The following is a 24,676-nucleotide window of genomic DNA, read 5'->3' as shown; positions in this document are numbered from 1 at the left end:
CGTTCATTAAAAAGTGCAGTGTCTATAGTATTTTTTATCTGTTTGTCATATTCTTACAGCAACAAAAAAAAAAGCTTGTCAGATTTTCTTGTCATACCAATGTTTCAAATAAAACACCAAGCACCAAACATAACAGAAAATGTACAGCGCATTCAGTCAAACTGATGTATACTGATTATTTGTGGCACAATATTACTAAGAATTTGTTTCAGTTCTATAGTCCCACCTATATTTAAATACAGTAGACTCATTTGGAAACAGATCAATATGGCACAGAAACACCATCAAACAAAGCTCTAGTCTAAATATATCTCGAAAGTGTAAATGGAAATGGCACTAACTGGAAGTTCCCCTTTGACCATGTCTTCCACCGAAATGCCATAAGACACCATATCATGTTCGTTCATTACGTCAGTTTTCTCATATTCACACAGTCAGTGCTGAAGGTGACTGAAGTGCTTCAAAATAATGAACTGGCAAGCTTGTACGCTGCACCTGAGGGTAATAAAGCAATTCCAATTATAAAAAATCTTCTGTGAGTGCAATGTGACTCATCAACCACAAAAACCACTAAAGAGGCGAACAGATTAAAAAAATGTAGCAAAAACTACATTTATTTCACCATAGACACCAGTCCAGTAGCGTTGTACAGTATCTATCATAGTACAAATACAAATATATTTTCAATACCACATACGAATACCTTTGACTTTATATACTTCATACTTTGTGCAAGAGAATACATTTATCATGTACATTTAGCATTTACACAATTGACATTTGTGCATATCATTGTCTGCATGAACATCACTACCATGATTATTATTGAGCCACCATTTGACGAGAAATGATGAATAAAACATTACAGTAGACCGATAATAAACACCATGGCGGGGTTCGTACTCATGTTCACGACATCCTCCCCAGGATTCCTGGAGAGTCATCTTGTATCAGCATTTGTGTAAATCACAAGAGCACCATTCAGCCAATCACAAGTGCTTATGACACACCAAATCGATGAGATCATGATGCAGTTCAATCTCCATCCGTGTTCAGAATAGAATGCTAGTTTGCTATAGTACAGTAAATTATAGCACTAGTTTTGACATTATTCTGTCTTGTTTATTAACAAATACTATCTCAAACTGTGCAGCTACACTTAACCTTTCAAACAGCAAATGGCATTGCTGTTTTTTTTAAAGTCCCCATGAAATCAAGTTTTTTGGTATTTAGTCTGAATATTGTTATTTATAAGCTAGTGTGCAGTTAGAAGATATAAGCTTTCAAAACTTAAGTCTCTAACGTTCATCAATATAAATCAACAAATTTGATGACATCAGCTTCTAAACTAACTTATTGTCCAATCAACTTGGAACAGCTCAGTGGCTCTGAAAGCTAGGAAATAAACAAAATGCTATTGGCTATTTAAAAAAGAGGGCAGGGCAGGACTGGCTTGATATGCCACGCCCTGTCTTCCTGTTTCAGTTAAAATTGCGTCAACACATTGAATACGCTGCGTGTTTCAAAGCACTTCAGTGGACCTTTAAATAAATATGGTTAATATGCAATTTAATGGGTAATAAATTTACTTTTCGGGGGCTTAATATTATTTAACATTAGTTGATAGAGTGCAACAGTAGCTGCGTTTCCATTACCCCTTAAATTGTGCAAAATGAAACTGCAAATTGAAAATACACCTAAGGGAAACGCGTCAATTTTGCAAAAAGTCCCATATATCGCAAAACAGTTTTTGCGCTCGCATGGGGTGGTTTTTCAGGCAGTTCGAAAAAGGAATATTTCGCAAAACAGCAATGGAAACATTTTTTTTTTTCACATTTACAGGTCACATTCGATTAAATATAGCCAAAGTTCCACAAAAATCTGTTGGCATGACTTAACGCAAGAGGAAAAAAAATACGCTTTAGTCGCATAACACCGGTTAATGGAAACGCTGTCATTTCACGATACTTTTTAATCGGTATTAATAAAATATCGCCAAAGTTTTACGCAAATCTGTAATGGAAACGCGCTTTGTGGTATTTCTCCAAATTGCTGTTCACGTAGTTTTAACATTTTTCAACAATTTCACAAAATGTTTTTGATTTGACGTAAAAAAGCATTTGAGAATTAGACAAAAACAAAGTTGCAAGACTGTGTACTTAATAAGAGAAAAGAACTACAATCCCATAAAGCATTGCCAATGACAAACAAAATATAGACTATTGATTTAAAGATACAGAAACAATATATTTTACTTTTATTGCAAAATATGCATATTATGCATACAAACATTTAGGTAGTTCAAGAGTGCAGGGAAACTGACTCTACATCATTCACAGTGCTTCATGGGACCTTTTTGTGCAATTTACTTCTTGTAGTTCTCTGATTGGTGGAGCATCACCGCAGAATCATGGGTAATGTAGTTTTTCCACAAGGAATTTCACTGTTAGGCATGATTATTTTAAAAACTGCCTGATTTCATGACACAAACATACCTGTGGGAACTTTGTTAGATGCGAAATACATACCAATAAGCACATATGACTGCAGTGTTCAACAGAAATGAACACTAGAGGTGGTAAAACAGCAAGCACTTGTAATTGTTTTCGCACACAGTTATGATTACAACTCCATATGTTTCCTTTTCCAGACGTAACAAGTGTGAAAAACATTACTCACAATGAAAGATCTGAAAGATGAGAGATAAAAAAAAAAAAGCTAAGACGGCATGCTTGTGACTGCGTTTTTACGTCACATTCACTTTTGTTCATTCTATTGGGTAGGTTTAGGTGTAGTGCAGATGGTACGTTATTTTAAAACGTCAGGGAGAATTAGACTTATAACGCCTTTCAGCGGTCCATATGTACGTTCATCTGTTCTGGGGAAAAAACGAACACTCTTTTAATGCCAACAGTGGATATTTCACATGAAATACATCACAAAACTTACAAGGCGCTACGTATTTGCCATCTTGTGAAAAAGTTCCCACAGGTACATTTCGTCATGAGATCAGGTTGTTTAAAAAATGGCTTCAACAAAAGATTATCAACCTCGTAGCTCTATATATGTCTATAAAGGTTACTAATAAAAATCACATCCCCTGTGAAGAAAATAAACAGGATTTTTACATTGGGAACCCAATTGTTTCACTCTACTGCAGTTTGAGAGCTTTCATTGTTGGATATGTTATTGCATACTATACCCAGTACACATACTATACACTACACTAAGCGTAGTATACTAGCATACTATTTCGAACACAGCCTGTTTGTTTTATGAAACCAGCAGCAACATTTCAAATATTATGAGGTATTAACAGTTCTCAAAAATAATGAGCAATGTGCTGTTGTCACAAGCACTTATGAATAGACAAATGACTCTCATAGTCCCTGCAGGGATTTTTTCTGTACATCCCATCCCTCCAAATGAGAGACAGTCTTTGCCACCGCAAAGAAGGAAATGAGGCAGACGAGATGAACCATTAATAGTCCAGCTGAAACCGGGGAAACTTTTCTGTACAGGCCTGCTGATGAATCCAAGCCGCGCACGCCAAAATAAAGCAAGAGGGTCAAGCAGACGCACAGCTGTGGAGAAAAGCTGCCATTGAAGACTGTCATTTGAGGGGCGCTGCAGACAACAAACTGGCCTTTTGAGTCATAATGAGGTGACCAAGAAGCCAGTTCCTCTATGCTGTATTTAGAAATCATGTACTGTATCTGTACTGTACAGTAGTTGTTTAAATCAGGAATGTAACATGCTGTGAGTGACACAAAGCAGCTGATGAGTGTATGAATGTGCGTGTCCAAGTACCGTGATGCACGCTCAACTACTAAACTAATTCCTCTTTTTAAAAATCTTTCATCATAGCTGTGTACCAAACACACACAAAGATGGCTGCACGATGCACTTTTAATGCTATTTGCATTGCAAAGTAGCAGCATCCCGTGACACTTTCAATATGGCAGGTGCCATTTAGAAGCAAACCACATTACAATGCTGGGAGATTCAATCTGCAGCTTCCAGCGACACGGGGGATCTAATAAAAACAAAACCACCAATTCTGTGATGAAATTACGTCTCCTCGTTACAAAGCCTTCAAATGCCTTCAACAGCTTGTGACTGTTAATATATTATCCCAGCATGCTCTGGGAGAAAAGCTGGGTATGAGCAAACCAACATCATTTCATTACCTCATCACAGCTTATTGTGAAGCTTGAATGTTTTTTTTTTAATAAAAGAATTGTGATTTTTGCCATTTCAAAAATCACCCTAAACTGGCAGGGTGTTGCTATGCAGCTGCTGAGGTGTTCTGGTGGGTTTCTTACAAAAAGTCCATTGTGAATTTATGGGTTTTTACACCTTCTTTATCATCTTCCTGGTGAAAATCACAAGCCTGACCACTTAGAAATGCAATAGCAGACTTCTCCTTCACAAGCTATATGACTTGAGGTATCATGTCTGTGATGCAAGATAGGAATCCCTAAAAAGTGAGTTCAAAATGAGGCAATGGACTAATAAAACAGAAATTTCGTAATACACGTCAGAGAAAGAATGTTTATGAGTTTGTGTTGAAATTGGAAAATTGGTAGATTATCAACAGGATTTGAAGAATTCAGAAGTCAAACGCAGTTCAAGTATGATGCCAGCAACACTAAGGTCAAGGGTTCGACTCCCAGGAAACACATACTGATAAAATGTAAACTTCAGACATACTGTAAAAATGCACTGGATAAAAGCATCTGCCAAATGGGTAAATGTAAGTGTAAAAAATGTGCCAGAGTGTTACCACACTAACTCGCGACTGCATATCAAGCACATAGCAGACTGTAATGAAAAGGTTACTAAGAACTGTGGGATATTACTAAGGCTGGGCATTGGCAACATCGTCACTGTACGATAAATATATCGCAAATCAATGTCATGATATCAAAATGTGATCGTGTTTGACATTGCACCAAATGCGTTTGTGAATCAGTCGCTCTAATTTAGTTTCAGAGTTCAAACTTAATGGGAACCCCGGGAATTAAGACTTGTATGGCTTAATATGACATAAATAATGTCTCTTACTGAAATATGTAGTAGAAAACCAATGAAAGATTAACGTTATTTAAAAAATCCACATCGTTTAATACATATTTTGGACTATGGGGGGCACCATTATTTCGATGAATTTAGAAAATAAAATACGGATACAATGCCACATTGTGTGGCTTTTAGTTGTAATTTTCAGTCGAAGGGCAACAAGAGAAGCTATGTAAGTCTTGCTTTTCTAGCGATAAGAAGGGGAGAAAAGAATGGGAAGGTGCCGATGGACGAATAAAACTTCCTAAAGACCTGCGTCTTTGCTCTCTCCACTTTAGCACTGATGCCTTTGAGTCTTTTAGTAGACAACAACTACTAAAAGAGCTTACAAATGGCAGAGACAAGAAACGCTAGATGCCTTAAACATGCCAACGCTTGTCATGACGCCAGAGTTTCTTAGCGCAGATTTCACTAGATATCCGGAAGCATTTAGACTCCTTGTGAGGAGAAATCGATGGTATGGCATCACCATCTGTAAGCTATTATCAGTAGCTGTGGTCATTACATTAGTATTTTATTTTCTGAGTTTTGCTGTGTTAAAAAAAGCAACAGGTAGCGCCAGTAGCTCACCGAGTGCAACCATTTTACGTCATCGAAATAACGGCGCCCCCATAGTCCTAAATATGTATAAAACGATGTGGATTTTTAAATATTGTAAATATTTCATGGCTTTTCTACTACATTTTTCATTATAAGACATCATTTATGTTACATTAAGCCAAGTTCGAAGGCTGTGACACACCAAACCAGACTAAATGAGATGAAAGACAACCTTGTTGTTGTCTCACGTTGTGCGTGTCTTGGCTAAAAGTTGCACTTGAACACAGCCAATGGCCAACTAGCAGCTACATTCTGTTCCTACATGAGAGAAAATAACTTTCCATAATAGCATGTATCAACAGTCTGTATTTGTCATTCAGAAAGGGAAACCAGAACTAGAACTGAATATTTATAAACTGTAAACAAAGCCATTTTCTATATAAAGAAATATTGATAATTTTTTAAATTACAGATGAAAAATGTGAAAATATTTAGTTAGTGGATGCTCAGATGAGATGACAGAAAATTAAAACAGACTGTCTGTGCTGTATTGACTTCTTTGCCCGCATTTATCACTTTCGCTTTTATTCTCATGCCGAACCGAACAGCCAGTCAAAGTTCTCTCTCACCGACAGCGCCAACGCCAGCGGACATTGATTCGACATGCTCAACTGGGCCAAAAAGCCCCTGATGGAGTCAGACTAGTGCCAATGGTGCTGAACACACCACAAAAACTAAGCTGACTGATGCTCTATGATGGCCAGACGTTGGCCGTCACTTGGTGTGTCAAGGCCTGTATTTATATAACTTGATCGAACTGTAGGAAATATATGACCCTGGACCACAAAACCAATTATAAGGGTCAATTTTTTAAAAGTAAGATGTATACATAATCTGAAAGCTGCATTAATAAGCTTTCGATTGATGTTTGGCTGAGATACAACTATTTGAAATCTGGAATCTGGGAGTGCAAAACAATCAAAATACTGAGAAAATCGACTTTAAAGTTGTCCAATTAAAGTTCTCAGCAGTGCATATTACTAATCACAATTAAGTTTTAATATATTTACTGTAGGAAATTTACAAAAATTTTACTTAATATCCCAAGATTTTTTTGGCATTTTTGGAAAAATTTATTATTTTGACCCATACAATGTATTATTGTTGGCTATTGCTACTTACGACTGGTTTTGTGTACCAGGATCACATATGAACAAAAAAAAAAAAAGATCAATACAAAGTAAGGAAGTTTGGAATAATTGTGTTATTATATGATTGTTTCATAGATTCCTAAATATTAGTATTTGAAGTGAATATTTAGTATAATTCATGATTCATGTAAAGAGGTTTTTTTTAGCTTGTCATTGTTCATCCTCAATTTTCTGAGTCAAAATCAGCTGAGGGTTACTCATTTGAACGGTGTATTGGTTCACAGCATGTGTGATGCAATCCAAACCAGATTCTCAAGCCTCCTGTGTATAACCTCCCATGAATCACAGCAAGTGTCGGAAACAAAAGAAACAAACAAGGCCGGCTGCTGGGCGGAGATAGAGAAAACTGTGGGCCGCGAATCAAAGTAGCTTATTTTCTTCCCCCCTTTTCAGTTACGTCCCAGTTCCTCCAGGTTCACTTGTAGAGGAGCTGGAGTCGGCCGGGGTGGCAGTTGTTGCGGTTGATCTTGCCGTCGGGCGGGTAGAGGGTGGAGGAGTTGGAGAAGGTGGGAGGGAGGGAGTGGTTGTCGGAGGCCGGGAGGGGGTATCCTGGTGGAGGGAGGAGAGATTTGGGATCGTTCTGAGGAGTGGGGAGAGATGGAGAGCTGTGGTTCTGATTGGAGGAGGTCGGGCGTTTCCTGGAGCGCAGGGCCTGTCGCTCTGACAGCTGGTTTCGCAGCTCTGAAACACGTTCCTCTTTCTGTTGGGAGAAAACATGAGGCTAAATGAGAAACTAAAAATATTATCTGTGAAGATATGAGAACCACTGAAAAAAGGAAGATGAAAGAAAACATGACAATCTGCCACAGCTCTCATGACATTTTTAGTATCAGACAGGATGGGGAAAATTGAGAATTTGAGAATGAGCTTCCTTTGAAGCTGAATTTGAACTGAAATGGCCACACAACCTTTAAGATGCTGAACTGGAATGACAGGATTGCGTTAAATCATAATTCAAAGAAATTCCAGTCACACAAAAGGGGAATTTTCTTTCGAGTGTTGTTGTTAAAATAGTTTCTATAAAGCGAAATAAAACTAAAATGAAATAAACAAAATATTAGATGAGAACTAATAGAGGGAAACTGAGTTAAAATAACTTTAACTTTGACAAAAATGGCAAAAAAGGAAACTAATATATATAATAGTACATAAGTGATCAATTTTGACATTAAATTTGGATCCATATAATCCATCGAGCTTTTACTGCTCAAGTCTACTGATAATAAATAAAAAAATATGTTTTTTGTCCTGGTGAAATGACAATTTTACATATTAATAATATCTGCCCCTGAAAATTACGACAATTTGTTAATGTTTTCTGCTCAATGGGGCAGCATTTATTTGATTAAAAATATAGAAAAAAATGTAATATTGTGAAATATTATTGCAATTTAAAATAGAGGTTTTCTAATTTAATATACTTTAAAATGTAATTTATTCCTGTGATGCAAAGCTGAATTTTCAGCATGAAACAGAAAGGTTCTTCAGATGTTAAAGGTTCTTTATAGAACCATTTAGACAAAAAAGGTTCTTCTACGGCATCGCAAAGCACCTTTATTTTTAAGAGTGTACCCCAACTCCCATTCAAATCAAATTCTAAATACATTTAAATGGCATTCCCATTTCAGTTCAATTCAGAGATGTGCTCAGTATGCTACTTTCAGACATCCTCAACAGTGTGCTGCAGAATTTAAAGGTGACACAGAACCTCCTGGATGATCTTCTGCAGCTCTTTGTTCTCTCTCTCCAGCTGGCGGGATTTCTCTTCATCGTTGTTGTTTGTGGATGAGCCGGTTTTCATGGTCTCCTGCTGGTCCGACTGCCACTCACCACGAGTGATAAGCCTCCGCATCTGCACCAAACACACAAACACACCACACTGGGTATAACAACAGACGAGATTGTTGCTGACAGAATATATGAGAATATATATACAGCCTTTATGTATTGCTTTTTAAAAATAGTATGCAAAAGGTAAGCAGTATGCAACAGTTTGCATTTACAGTGCCTTGCAAAATTATTCATACCCCTTCATTTTTTTCACTTTTCATTTTTTGTTATGTTGCTGCCTTATGTTAAACTACTTGAAATTACTTTTTTCCCACATCAATCTACACTCCCTACTCCATAATGGCAAAGCAAAAAATAGGTTTTTAATATTTGTGCAAATTTATTAAAAATAAAAAGATCCCGTTGCATAAGTATTCACACCCTTTTCTGGGACACTCGAAATTTAGCTCAGGAGCATTCATATTGCTTCTAGATGTTACTACACTTCGAGTGGAGTTAAACTGTGGCAAATTCATTTGAATGAGTATGATTTAGAAAGGCACACACCTCTCAGAAAAGGTCTAACAGCTGAAAATGCATATCAGAGCAAAAACCAAGTCCTGAGGTCAAGATAACTGCCTGTAGAGCTCAGTGACAGACTTGTGTTAAGGCAATGATCTAGGGAAGAGTTCAGAAAAACATCTGCTGCATTGAAGGTTCACAAAAGCATTATCCATAATGGAAGACAGTTGGAACAACTAGGACTCTAGAAAATGTCTGCCAGCCCCCATCCAAGCTGACAGAGCTTGAGAGGTGAAAAGGTGAGGCAAAGAATGGCAGATAATTGCCAAATGCAGATGTGCAAAGCTTGTCACATCATACCCAAAAAGACTTGAGGCTGTAAAGGTGCTTCAACTATGTACTGAGTTAAGGGTATGAATACTTATGCAATGTACTTATTTCAGTGTTTTATTTTTAATAATTTTGTACAATTTGCAAATCTGGATTTTGCTTTGTCATTATTATGGTGTATGGAGTGTAAATTGATGTGGGGAAAAACTAATTTAAAGCAGTTTAACATAATGCTGCCACAAAACAAAATGTGAAAAAGGGGGTATGAATACTTTTGCAAGGCACTGTAAGTCTTTTGACAGCCTGATTTAAAGACATAAAATAAAAGCTAAAAGTGTCTGGATATAAACAACATGGTGCCTTTCTTTGCATATATAACTGTGCCTATTGGCTGTTGTATAAAGCCATCTATGTCTTTACTTCCATCTCTTTCATATTCTCCTGAGACGTGTAATAACACCTGTCTCCTCGGATGACACTGATTACAGCGCATCTCCATAACATCGTCACTCAGCGCGCTTTAACATTTCACGAGCAGACCGCTGAGAGAGACGCATATGTCACACATTTACACGCCTCTTTGATCACTCCTTCCCTTGCTCTAGTTATCCATCATTAATATTCATCACTGTAATACAATATTTACATTAGTGCTCCTTCTTGTTTTGAGAAAACGATCTTCTGTTATACCTTAGGGACGAAGAGGACAACCAGAGTGATGTAGACGGAGAAGATGATGGCCAGCGAGGCGAAGGCAAACGAGGCGTCCTGCTTAGATGACAGAATCATGGTGACGGGAGCCGTGATCATACACAACACCTGAAAAACAGACGAATGGTTACATATACAAGTGTGCCTTTAACTATGAATGCTTACAAAACACATTTTTACTTCTTAGTGTTGTTATTGTTAAGTAAAAGTAAAAAAAGGTTTCCATTAATTGAAATTAGGGCTATCACGATTTCGCAATCGTGACCGTGGACCACAAAACCAGTCATAATGGTCTTTTTTTATTTATAAATTAAGCTTTCCATTGATGTATGGTTTGTTAGGATAGGACAATATTTGGCTGAGATACTATTTGTATTTGGAATCTGAGTGTGCAAAAAAAGCTAAATTCTGAGAAAATCGCTTTTGAAAATTGTCCAACTGAAGTTCTTAGCAATGCATATTACTAAACTAAAAATAGGTTTTGATATAATTACGGTAGGAAATTTACAAAATATTTTCATGGAACATGATCTTTACCTATTATCCTCATGATTTTTGACATAATAGAAAAATCGATAATTTTGACCCATACAATGTATTTTTGGCTATTGCTACAAATATACCTGTGCTACTTAAGACTGGTTTTGTGGTCCAGGTTTGTACACGATTTTTAAAAATCCTTGATTGTATTTTGCCTGTGTCGAGTAACTGGCAAAATACCAGAAGTGGTGCATTATTAGACTGTTTTCAAAGGCTGCATGATATATTAAACCCATTTTAAAATCAAAACGCTATTGTGAATTCACAAACGCTATATGGCTGAATGAAATAAATATATGCAATGCAGGTTTTTTAAATTATTTATATGCGTGTAGGTTATGTACGTGTGTGTCACGATGTAGGCAGGAACACACGAACAACGACGTAGTAAAAGACGAATATTTAATAAATCCAACGGAATACAAGCAGACACAGGAACAGCAGGGTAAGACATCCATATAACATTAAAGACCGACAAGAGTACAGGGGAAAACACACACCTTAAATACACAGACTGATTACACATCCAGGTGGAGACAATGAAGGAGGAACCAAACACACACTGAACTGCGGGGGAGAATGGGAGAAACCAACATGAAAGTCCGGGGATGTGACATTACCTCCCCCTCCCGGAAGGGGTGTCCTCACGCCGACAAACAGGAAACAACAAACAGTCTTAGGAGGGGGTTTCGGCGGAGGACGGACTCCCGGGAGGAGGGCACAAGATGGAGTCCAGGGTGGTGACGGAGGGAGGAGCCAAGGATGTGACAGGAATGGGCTGGAGCAGGAGGAGCCAGGTGGGACCCAGAACGCAGCCAAGATGTATTTCCACGGTGGAGCCGATGGAGGGAGGAGCCATGGTGGAGGAAGGGCTGACGACTCCAAGGGGCCGACCGACGGAGGCGGAGCAGGTGGTGGGAGAGCCCGAGGCGGAGACGGAAAGCCGATGATCTTGGGTGACACCGCGGATCCGGAGGGCCAAGGCAGAACCCAAGGCTCTGGCGACCAAGGCGGAGATGGAGATCCGGAGATCCGCGGCGGAGCCGGAGCGTCAGAGGACCGAGGCTGTGCCCGCGGGAGGGAGGAGGTCCACAGAGCCGGTGGGACGGCGCGACGAGGCACACCCGGAGGAGTAGAGTCCAGAGGCGAAGGTGGGGCGACGACTGACCAGGGCGGAGCCGGAGGGACGATGGTGCCCGGTGGAGCTGGTGGATCGACGGGCGACGGCGGAGACGAGGGAGCAGAGAGCCGGGGTGGAGCCGCAGGGTCGGAGGGCCGAGGCAAAGTCCAGGACTCTGAGGCTGGAGGCGATGATGAGGGATCCTCCAGCCATGACACCGATGGAGACTGGCAGACCCGCGGCGAACCCACCGCACAGATGGTGGACTGAGGGTGAGCAAGGGGACAGACAGTCGACAACGGGGATTCAGGAAGGCTGGGCGGAACCAGCGGAGATTCAGGACTAGGCAGAAGAGGGAGGGTGGGTGGGAAGTCCAGGCAGATAGGTATTTCCATGACACAGTCAATTACATCCCCAAAATCTTGTTCCAGCTCACCCTCAGTGATGGTGCAGTGGGCGGGGCTCTCTACCGCCCCTTCTTGCTCGACGCAGCACTCCACCGTCGCAGATGTAGTGGCCGGCTCTCGCACCTGGTCGGATGATATGACCCCATCGGCACTCCATACTGCTGTCGCTCCGGGCTCGGGCTTTCCGTCTACGATGGGCTCATAATCCGCGGGTCGGGGTGGCTGGCTGGGCTCTGGGTCTGGAGTGACACTGGCGAGATTCTCCTTGGAACAGGCGGGAAACGAGGATCGGTTTCTCGCCAGTGTCCACTCCACAAACGAGGCAAAATCGGCTCGAGGGCCGTCCTCGGACGACGGCGCTCTGCATGACACGTTTAGACTCGCGTCATAGAACGCGCAGAGCGCATCGTCCGAGTAGCTGGTGGTGTTAGCTACTAGCTGGAACATTAACGTGTATCCCTCGAGCGGCAATTCCCCCTGCTTCAGCCGAAGGAGGATGAATTCTGGACGTAGTAGGGGATCCATAAAAGACACACAACGGAAACAAAAAGACTGGGAAAAACGAACGGCAAACAAAACGGAGGTGAACACGTCAACAAAATAACTGTTAAGGTCGGTCTTTCTGTCACGATGTAGGCAGGAACACACGAACAATGACGTAGTAAAAGACGAATATTTAATAAATCCAACGGAATACAAGCAGACACAGGAACAGCAGGGTAAGACATCCATATAACATTAAAGACCGACAAGAGTACAGGGGAAAACACACACCTTAAATACACAGACTGATTACACATCCAGGTGGAGACAATGAAGGAGGAACCAAACACACACTGAACTGCGGGGGAGAATGGGAGAAACCAACATGAAAGTCCGGGGATGTGACAGTGTGTCTCAGAGTGGCTCAGTTCACAGTAAATGCTGCTCCACACAAACTGTTATCATTTACACGTGTGGAGTGTCTCAAACTCCATCTCTGCATGTTGCTGGGAGTTTGCGTTTATTATAACGTTCATCTGAGAATGCAATGTGTGCCATTTAATCAGATTTGTAAGGTAAATCACTTATACCAGAATAAACGACAGATTACTTGGCTACCGAAATAATCATTAGTGACATCCCTAATTGAAATAATGAAATTAAATAAAACATGAAATAAAAAATTTAATGAAATAAAATAAATAATAAAATTATGGATGAAATTATTGGATGAAAAACCTGAGCTTAAACAAAAACTAAAAAAGGTTGCCTTCAACCTAAAAGTCCCTCATATATAATAGTATATAATATATAATAAGTATATAAATAATAATAAAAAATCATCTAACAAATAATGTTACTGAACCATGATAAATTTGATTTTAAAACATTTTGGAATAAAATTACTAATTCAATAGCTAGCATTTTATATATCTTAAATACACAATTAATATTTTCACACTTTTTGCATCATTTTACAGAATATTGTGTTCAATACAAATTTCTTACTTTTATAAGGCTTTTCCTTATAAATCCTTATAAATGTTTACGCAATAAATAAATACACAATAAAATGGTTTCTAATTATTTTACAGTTATCTCCCTGATTGTTTTATAATGGATTTTCATAATTTTTTATTGAACGTTTGGGTATGGGACAACATTTAGCAATAAAGTATATACATAAATGGCTATTACACAATAAATATTACATAATAAAATAATAAATAATATAAAAAATATGGCTAATGCACAATATATAATAAAATGGTTTCTAATTATATCACAATTATCTCCCTGATTTTTTTTATAATGGATTTTCATAATTTATGATTGAAAGTCTGGGTATTGAACAACGTTTAGTAATACAGTATATGCACAAATGGATATTACACAATAAATATTACATCAAATAAAAAAATATTTTTTAAAAATATGGCTAATACACAATAAATATTAAAATAAGTTCTAATTATTTCACAATTATATCCCTGATTTTTTTTATAATGGATTTTTATAATTTATGATTGAAAGTCTGGGTATTGAACAACGTTTAGTAATACAGTATATGCATAAATGGCTATTACACAATAAATATTGCATAATAAAATAAAAAAAATATTTAAAATAAATATGGCTAATACACAATAAATATTAAAATGGTTTATAATTATTTCACAATTATCTCCCTGATTTTTTAAATAATGGATTTTCATAATTTATGATTGAAAGTCTGGGTATCGAACAACGTTTAGTAATACAGTATATGCATAAATGGCTATTACACAATAAATATTGCATAATAAAATAAAAAAAAATATAAAAAAAAAATATGGCTAATACACAATAAATATTAAAATGGTTTCTAATTATTTCACAATTATCTCCCTGATTTATTTTATAATGAATTTTCATAATTTATGATTGAAAGTCTGGGTATCGAACAATGTTTATTAATACAGTGTACACACAAATGGCTATTACACAATAAATATTACATAATAAAATAAAAAAATATATAAAAAAAAATATGGCTAATACACAATAAATATTAAAATGGTTTCTAATTATTTCACAATTATCTCCCTGATTTATTTTATAATGAATTTTCATAATTTATGATTGAAAGTCTGGGTATCGAACAATGTTTATTAATACAGTGTACACACAAATGGCTATTACACAATAAATATTACATAATAAAATAAAAAAAATATATATATATATATAAAATATGGCTAATGCACAATATATAATAAAATGGTTTCTAATTATATCACAATTATCTCCCTGACTTTTTTATAATGGATTTTCATAATTTATGATTGAAAGTCTGGGTATTGAACAACGTTTAGTAATACAGTATATGCATAAATGGCTATTACACAATAAATATTGCATAATAAAATAAAAAAAAATATTTAAAATAAATATGGCTAATACACAATAAATATTAAAATGGTTTCTAATTATTTCACAATTATCTCCCTGATTTTTTAAATAATGGATTTTCATAATTTATGATTGAAAGTCTGGGTATCGAACAACGTTTAGTAATACAGTATATGCATAAATGGCTATTATACAATAAATTTCACACAATAATATAAAAACATAATATGTGGCTATTACACAATAAATATTAAAATGGTTTCTAATTATTTCACAATTATCTCCCTGATTTTTTAAATAATGGATTTTCATAATTTATGATTGAAAGTCTGGGTATCGAACAACGTTTAGTAATACAGTATATGCATAAATGGCTATTATACAATAAATTTCACACAATAATATAAAAACATAATATGTGGCTATTACACAATAAATATTAAAATGGTTTCTAATTATTTCACAATTATCTCCCTGATTTTTTACATTTTTCAAATGGCTATGGAAAAGTAGCAAAAATAAATGATGAAGGCATGTTTACAAGATCGTTTATAATGTGATGTTCATATAACAAAAAGAAAAAAACATCTTGTGAAGGCAGAGGAGAGGAGAACAGAAGCCAAGAGAGAAAGAAACACAAATCAATAAATATTGATCATAAGTCAGTCATTTCTCACAAAACCAGTAAAATCTTACCCAGGCTAGCAAAAAGAAAATGTTGTCTGGCATCAACAGAGGTGATCTTTTTTTTGCGGGGTCATTAGTTATTTGGACAGGGCAAAAAGTGCAAAGCAGTCTCTCTAAATCAAAGCGGTTTACAGCTGGACTCACAGCAGTAGCCTACGGCTTTCACAGAGCCCATTTGAATCACACCATGACAGAGCAGTAATGATGTATGAAAACCTGCATGCTTTTAGCTTAAAATGAACAGCCATGTTAAATAATGCAAACAATAAGCGAATCCTGAATGGAAAAGAGCTGCAAGCCAATCTTTATTATAATATTTTCTTTCATGTTCCAAAGAAGAATGACGGTCATATGGCTTTGGAACAACATGAGGGTGAGTAAACGATGACAGAATTTACAGTATGTCATTATTTAGTCATGCTCATGTCTTTCCAAACCCATATGACTTCCAATTCTTCTGTGGAACACAAAAGGAGCAATTAAAAACAATGACTATATAATAGCAATTAAAGGGACAGTACATGCAAAAATGAAAATCCTGTCATTTACTCAGTCTTAGGTTGTTTCAAACTTGTAAGAGAGAATGTTTTAAAGAATGTGGGCAACCAAACAGTTGCTGGCATCCATTGACTTCTATAGTATGGGGAAAAAAGAATAATGTGGAAGTCAATGGTGACTAGGGGTGTGCAATAATGACAAAAAATGATCTCTCAATATTTTCTGGAGTTTTGTCGATAATGATAATTAGACAATATTTTGCTGAGTGTGTTATTGTGCTGGTATTTTGGCAGGTTTAGCACTGCCATAGACAGCTGACTCCTAAAGCTTTTGATATTCTTCATACTCTGTGCAGTGATTAGTTTGCAGAAATTAACTTTTCCAAAAAGTTTTATGGACATTTTTACCTTTATAAGTCTCGTTTTTTTCTAACCTAATTAAATGTATGCATCATCTTTTGTGTCACATACTTGAATTTATTTAATAAATTGAAACTGTAAGACACTATAGAACTAGTACCAATCAAATAAAGTCAGTATCAACAAAATTTGAGTTTGCAAAGCAGATGTTGCACAGAATCTGCATCTGAAGTGTCATTTAGGTGAATTTACACATGACTGTTTAATGCATGACACGAATGCAGTTAACCTGCAGTTACAAATGCATAAATAATGTTTTAAAAACAAAACGTTGAATACTGATATTTGAAATGATTTTTGAAAAAGAAGGGAAAATATACTTTAAATATAAACCTAAAATCACCAGTAGGTGGTAGTAAATCACTGCATGAGTGAGTCATTGACTCATTCATTCAACCATTAGTTCAAACAGCTGATTGATTCAGTAACGAAACACCAGTCTGTGTTGCTCAGAGATGCAAAACACTTCTGCTGTGGCTTTGTTTGGAACTACAGTGCCCTCCACTAATATTGGCACCCTTGGTAAATATGAGCAAAGGTGGATGTGAAAATAAATCTGCATCATTTTTCCTTTTGATGTTTTATTCAAAAAATGTACAAAATTCTAACCTGTCATTGAAGTAAAACAATGAAAACTAGGGGGAAATCTCATTATGCAATAAATGTTTTTCTTTAGTTCATGTTAGCCACTATTATTGGCACTCAATTATTGCAATGCTCTTTTCCCAAGATAACAGCTGTGAGTTTTCTCCAACAATGTCTAATGAGTTTGGAGAACACCTGACAAGAGATCAGAGACCATTCCTTCAAACAGAATCTCTCTAGATTCTCCAGAATCTCTCTCTTCCCAGCTTCATGTTGGTGCTTTTTCTCTTTAGTTTCTACAGGGTTCAGGTCAGGGAACTGGGACGGCCATGGTAGAAGTTTCATTCTGCGTTCGTGACACATTTTTGTGTTGATTTTGAAGTTTGTTTTGGATCATTGTCCTGTTGGAAGATGCAACCATGGCCCATTATAAGATTTCCAACAGTGACATTTAGGTTTTGATTTTTTATCTGCTGGTATTTGATAGAATGCATGAACCCATGTATCTAAAGAAGATGTCTAGGACCTCTGGCAGAAAAATAGGCCCACAAAATGAAAGACCCAGTAGTATCACTATCAATATTCCTGTATGCACCGAAACCATCTGGAGGGTTAGCTGCCAAAAAGCTAATTTTTAGTTTCATCTGACCACAGAAGCCAGTCCTGTTTGAAGTTCCAATCATGTCTGACAAGTGAATATGTTGGAGTTTGTTTTTGGATGAGCCAGGAGGATTTTTCTTGAAATCCTCTGGAACAACATGTGATGATGTAGAGGCTGTTTGATAATTTTACTTTAGGCTTTCCGACCCCTAAACTTAACTAATCTCTGCAATTCTCCAGCTGTGATCCTTGGAGAGTCTTTGGCCCCTTAAACTCTCTTCTTTATCGTGCATTAGGATGATATAGACACACGTCCTCTTCTAGGCAGATTTGTAACATCTTTAGTTGTTTGGGATTTCTTAATTATTGCCCTGATGGTGAAAATTGATTTTCAATGCTTTAGCTCTTTTCTTATAGCCACTTTCTATTTTGTGAAGGTCAACAAATTTGTTCTGCACATTAGAACTATGTTCTTTAGTTTTACTCCTTGTGATAGATGATTAAGGGAATTTGGCTTTTGTGTTCCTCATTTTTATAATCATGTGGAACAGGAAGTCATGGCTGCATAATTTTATGCTCCTAGTCACCCTGGTGTGCTAAAAGATGTAAATACGAATAGGAATATACTTCAGAGATTTTGTATTCATAGGAATTTCTAGGGGTGCCAATAATTGTGGTCAACATGCATTAGAGAAAACTTTATTTCATAATGTGAGTTTGCCCCACTTTCAATTGTTTTACCTCAATGAAAAGTTTATTTATTATATTGATTTATTTTCACAGCCACCTTTGCTCATATTTACCAAGGGTGCCAATATTAGTGGAGGGCACTGTATTTAGAGCAAAAACAGAAACTGTGTTGTGTCTTAAGACCTCAATGTATCAATTTGGTTTTGTCTGTGTATGTTTTTTTTTTTAATCTTAAGATTTGGTAACCATTGACTGCCATTATATGACTGACAGACTGCAACGGTTTGAGTTAAAAATCTTTGTTTGTGTTCTACTGAAGAAACAAAGTCATCTTGGATGCCCTGGGGGTAAGCAGATAAACATCCAATTTTCATTTTTGGGTGAACTATCCCTTTAGTCCAGCAGACAGCATTAGGTGTATTTGGCTTAAAGCTGCACTGACCGATCAGTGAATGGGTACTTAGTTTGTTGTAACACGCAGCGCAGCTTTAAGTCGAACGCACCTTTTCCTTTCGATTGAAGAGTTCAGTGAGTATTGTCATAAAATATACGTCATTCAACCCAACCAATCAGGTTGTGAACACATCACTATGCCTTTAGGTTCGGTATCTTTAGGTTCGCTGTCAAAAATGCCAGTGTGAACGCTAAGCAGACCAGGACCAAATGTATCATTTTCCTTTTTGGTCCAGACCAAAAGAAATAAACAAACTCAATTCTAGCTTTGAGTAAAGAAAAAACTAAACTGAAGTTATTCACTGCTTATGTCACCAGGTTTATTGCAGGGTAAATTTATTATGAGTATATAAATATATATTAAATTATTTACAACTTGTGTATGATATATGGTATGCATCATTCATAAATTGTTCTGTTATTTCATTACTGAGAGGAGATTTTTAATGGTGACCTGCCAAGGAACTGCAGATGAATTCCAAATAAATAAATCATATTTCAAAAACCTCTGTGCACTCTATTTCTTGATTCATTCGTCAAGTTCTGAGAAGGTGAACTCAATAAACCTTATCAGTTTGCTGTGAACAAGGGGCTCTTGTCTTTATTATTGTCCTCCAAGCAGCTGAAACTCTAAAAAGTGATGGAGTTCGTAATGGCATGGCAGATGGCATCTGAAATCATTTCTTTAGCAGAATGGGCATTTGCTAAGGGCCAAGAGTCGGCCTGAGACTTAGAAAAAAAAAGAGCGAGAGAGAAAAGATTAAAATGCAAAATTCGGCCCCTCGCTGATCTAAAGTCTCTCCCTCAATTTGAGCTTAAATTGGGTTCAGGGTATAATGGATAATCCTCGGAGGCTGAGATGAAGAGAAACACACTGCTTCAAATTAAAAGCTTACAATGAAAAAGCTGATGGACAAAAGCTTTGTGCTTCATTTCCAATCGACCTTCGCCATAGAAAACAGACCAGAAGTCTTAATGGCAAAAGAAAAGAGATTGCAGAGTATTTACCCTCCACATCGAGTGTGTTATCAGCGTGGTACGCGTGACTTGTGAGCCGTGGGGCGGCACTAAAATGCTAAAGTGGAACAGATGAGATGATGTGCAAAAACAAACAACTTTCAACATTACTGAGGGACCACTTTACTTGAGTTTTCTAACTACTTTAGAGCTCTAGTCCCGTCAAACTGACGTGCAAGTTTATTCCCGGTGATGAGGGGAAGCTCTTATTCCCCCCCTTTCACTGTCCTCTGGAAAGCTCTGCATCCCTGGACAGCATTTGAGATGGCAGGCTCAGACACTTCACTTCCATCAAATCTAGCAGAGCCACACTGAAGAGCTCCAGGCATGTTCTTCCTGCTTATGAGTGTGTTGTGACACACAACAGCTCCAGACGGACGCTGCGTCCGATTCACACGCCAACTCCCAACTAAACTTGAGCAACAAAAGGAAAAAAAACCCCTCTGTGGTGCTATTTCAGTCACGTCAGCCCAACAGTTCTACCTTTTAATTGGACAATATTTGGGTGATGACTGACATTTCAAATGTCACCCAAGGCGCTCTTAAAATGTCCAGAGGGATGAGTATAAAAAGATGAACAGACTCACAGAGACGTTGTAGATGGCCATCCCAACAGCTCGATGATCGTTTATTTTTTCAGTGGACACAGATTTGGTTTCGTAAGCCAGAAAAATACCCAGAAGCAGCAGCAAGCCCTTATAGCCATAGACGACACCTAAAAGACAAAACGGAGACAAAAATAATGAACAGGTTTTCCAAACATACTTATCATTTCACTCACTCACCAATGATGGAGCCAGTGTTGCTATAATATTACAGTTGAACCACTGATGTCACTTGGACTATTTTAACGATGTCCTTAATACATTTCTGGGCCTTTAACGAGTTGCTGTCTATGCAGGGTCAGAAAGCTCTCGGGTTTGATCAAAAATATTTTAATTAGTGTTTTAAAGATGAACAAAGGTCTTACGGGTTTGGAACGACATGAGGTTCAGTAATTAATGACAGATTTTTCATTTTTTGGGTGAACTACTCCTTTAATATGCCAATGTAATAATATATTTTTATTATTTACACTACTGTTCAAAACTGTCAGTGAGATGTTCTTGTTTAAGAAATAAACATTTTTTCTTCAAATTGATCAAAAACAATTAATACTAAATAATGTTGTCCTATTATTTATAATGTTTACTTTAAATATTTTTATTTTAAATAATACTATTTTTTTTTAACTATTTACATTATTAATAACATTAATAATAATCCAAAATATTTCATATAATATTGATATTATTTAATATATTATTAATATTAATATTGATAATATATCCGAATCATGTGATACTGAAGATGGGAGTAATCATGCTGAAAATTCAGCTTTGCATCACAGGAATAAATTATATTTTATAATATATTACAACAGAAAACAGTTATTTTAAATTGTAATAATATTTCACATTATTACAGTTTTTACTGTATTTTTGGTCAAATAAATGCTTTTGAATGGTAAAGTATCATAATATTTAATAAACCAAGCCATATCAAACTCGAGTTTGTGGGTTTTTAAACAATATACAACAAGAATATTTCACAGAGGTTTTCTTTGTTGCTCCTGGCTGTTGCTTGTCTATTATTATTTATCGTCACCTTCTTGTCTGACCATTAAATCCTCAGCAAACACCGCTGATGTAATGAAGGTTGCGGACAGGGGGTGCAGATTTAATTTACCTGAGTGTTTGCTAAAAACCAGCTCTCTCTCAGATTATCATTTCAAGTTCATTTGGCTTTGGATGTGACCAGAAATCTGCTATCTGAGTGGGTGAGTTGTTTACTATGTAATTAGTCCATCCATTCCCAGCAGTTTGATGTATTCAGGTCGATGCAAACATGATAGGTGGACATTATCACACTGACAGGGTAATCAGTCAGTCACAGGCACCGCCTGCTCCCATGACTTTTGCCTGCATCTAACTATTCATCCCTCACATTCACACCACACTTTATGATCTCAATGAGAAACCGGCTATATTTAGTTTGTTTTAGTTCTGTGCGATCAATTATTTTCTCATCCAGATGTCGTGAAAGGACACTGCCGTCCATGCGTCCATGGACCAAATGCCCTAAATGGTTTATGCAGAGAAACTGTTATGACAGAAAGTATTTGTATGACAGGTCTGTTTACAGGCAGCTGTGCTCATTTCTCAAGGACTCTGCCTGAGGAATACACAGAAGGCTCATTTTACTGACCGTAACTGGAAGAGCAAGGCCAGTCCAATTTGTCTCATAAAGGTAGCAATTAATTTGTTTAATTACTTAAACACTTACAAATAGGTAACACCCGAGGAGAGAGGCTGAAGGTCAGAACCACCGGGGTTCCTTCATTAAATCACTTTTACTCACAGGCTTATACGCTTAGTTCAGACAGCAACTATTTTTTGTGTCCAAGATCATGACGAACAAGAGCAGAGGCATAGTGTACCCGCTATTAGTCTCGTTTATTTGCATGCACCGTTGTTGTTTAAGTTTCTGATTTAATATAGGAATTACGCAAATCAGGTAATGATGCAGACATGATAAAAAAAACATAATTTAAACATTGTAATTCTGGTCTTGTGGGTCAGTTCTCAACATTAGGTCATCGAGGATGCAGCATATTAACATAAACATTGTGAAAAAGAATTACAATTTTGCATACTTTAAAAAAAAATATACCTGTAACAAACATACAGGACAATTACTGTGCCTTGCAAAAGTATTCATACACGTTCACTTTTTCAGTTTGCTTTAAATAATTTTTTCAACATCAATCTACACTTCATACACCATAATAGCAAAGCAAAAAACAGGTTTTTAACATCTTTGCAAAATGATTAAAAATGAAAAACTGAAATTATTCCTTTGAATAAGTATTCATACCCTTATCTGGGCCTGATGCGATGTGGATTCATGTGAAAAAAAAGTAATTTAAAACAGTTCAACATAAAGCAGCAGCATAACTAAAATGAACAAAGTGAAGGGGTATGAATACATTTGCAAGGCACTGTAACTGCATGGTAATTACAACTAAAGGAAAATGTATTATGGTTCGAAATTTATATTAAAACTTAATATATACTTATATTTAAAAAGATTTACTTTAAAATGCTTACAAATAATTAAATACACTACAAGTGAACACTGGAAATAATTAAGCTCACTTCTTTCTCACAAGGGAATCTGTCATACTTTAGTGGAGTTATGCAGCATCACTCCTCCAGTGTGTTCCAGACTACTCAGACGGCTCTTTAAAATGTCTTAAGGGTGCTTGACTACACTGCGCATCTGGATATACTGCTAATAACATATCATTTAATCATCGTTTGATGAATCACTGCATGATGACTAGAAAATGTACACAAACACCTCTTTCGAAAAATATTCTGTTTACCGCCTATTTTCTACAAAAACAACTTAATGTAAATATGCCGGCCGCAACTCTAAATCAGCACAGATAGTGCCGGGTTAAACTGGATTACGAGTGGTTGGTAAATAAAAAGCAGAGTTTTGCACTTAAATGCTGCATACTAAAGTCACAAAATATGTACAATGCAACTCTACACTATTAAAAATAAATGTTTTAAAGGGATAGTTCACCCAGAAATGAAAATTAGCCCATGATTTAAATCAATTTAAATCAAGCAATTCTAGATGTATATGACTTTCTTCTTTCAGACAAATACAATTGGAGTTATATTAAAAAATGTCATGCCTCTTCCGGTGATAAGTGGTGAATGCAGAAGCATAGTGCAGAGCAAAACAAAACACCGGTCACAAATTAGGAGTTGCAAAACAGGGATTTGTAAAGGAAAATGTTGGAGGATTCGGATATAAGCCAAAAGGAGACCAGTTTTCCATTGCTGTAAAGAAATCCTGGTTCTCGCAAGACTAGCATATTCTCACCGGAGCTTACGCTACGCCTAGTCCTACGCCATCCGCATGTATGACAGTTAGTGGAAGCTAGAGATTACAGTTTATAAAATAAAATAAGAATATATTTCAAAAAGAAAACACAAACACGCTGATTCACTTCAGAAGGCCTTAATTAAGCTCCCTGGAGCTCAGTGGAGTACTTTTATGATGGATGTGTGCACTTTATTAGACTTCAAAATCTCAACAGCCATTCACTGCCATTATAAAGCTTTAAAGAGCCATGACATTTTTTAATATAACTCAGACTGTATTCGTCTGAAAGAAGAAAGTCATACAGTATATACCTAGGATGGCCTGAGGGTGATTAAATCATAGAGTAATTTTCATTTTTGGGTGTACTATCACTTTAAGAGTTTTTTGCAGCGATGCCATAAAATAACCATTTTGGGTTCCCCAAAGAACCTTTGATAAATAAACAATTGATAAAAGAACAATTTTGTCTTAGTGCAAAGAACATTTAAAAATTCTAGAGAACCCTTTTGCACTTAAAAAAAAAACCTTTAAAGGAGAAGTTCACTTTCAGAACCAACATTTACAGATAATTTACTCATCCCCTTGTCATCCAAGATGTTAATGTCTTTCTTTCTTCAGTCGTAAAGAAATGATGTTTTTTGAGGAAAACATTTCAGGATTTCTCTCCATAGAGTGGAC

The 24,676-nt window shown here is 36.8% G+C and overlaps 1 protein-coding gene across 2 annotated transcripts in view; it reads right to left on the bottom strand.

The window, feature by feature from the left end:
- Positions 1 to 587: 587 nt before the first annotated feature.
- The window catches only part of gabbr1b (gamma-aminobutyric acid (GABA) B receptor, 1b), a 113,201-nt gene continuing 89,112 nt past the window's right edge, over positions 588 to 24,676 (bottom strand). For both annotated transcript variants that reach the window (XM_073821829.1, XM_073821828.1), the window contains 4 exons: positions 20,644 to 20,771; positions 10,146 to 10,274; positions 8,542 to 8,685; positions 588 to 7,533 (listed from right to left, as the gene is read on the bottom strand). In XM_073821829.1, the coding sequence (XP_073677930.1) occupies positions 7,249 to 7,533; positions 8,542 to 8,685; positions 10,146 to 10,274; positions 20,644 to 20,771 (686 nt within the window). In that variant the 3' untranslated portion in view covers positions 588 to 7,248. The remainder of the gene's footprint in view (positions 7,534 to 8,541; positions 8,686 to 10,145; positions 10,275 to 20,643; positions 20,772 to 24,676) is intronic.

This window comes from Garra rufa, chromosome 17, assembly GCF_049309525.1.
Source record: "Garra rufa chromosome 17, GarRuf1.0, whole genome shotgun sequence".
NCBI lineage: Eukaryota > Metazoa > Chordata > Actinopteri > Cypriniformes > Cyprinidae > Garra > Garra rufa.
This window is presented reverse-complemented; position numbering and strand designations above follow the sequence as displayed.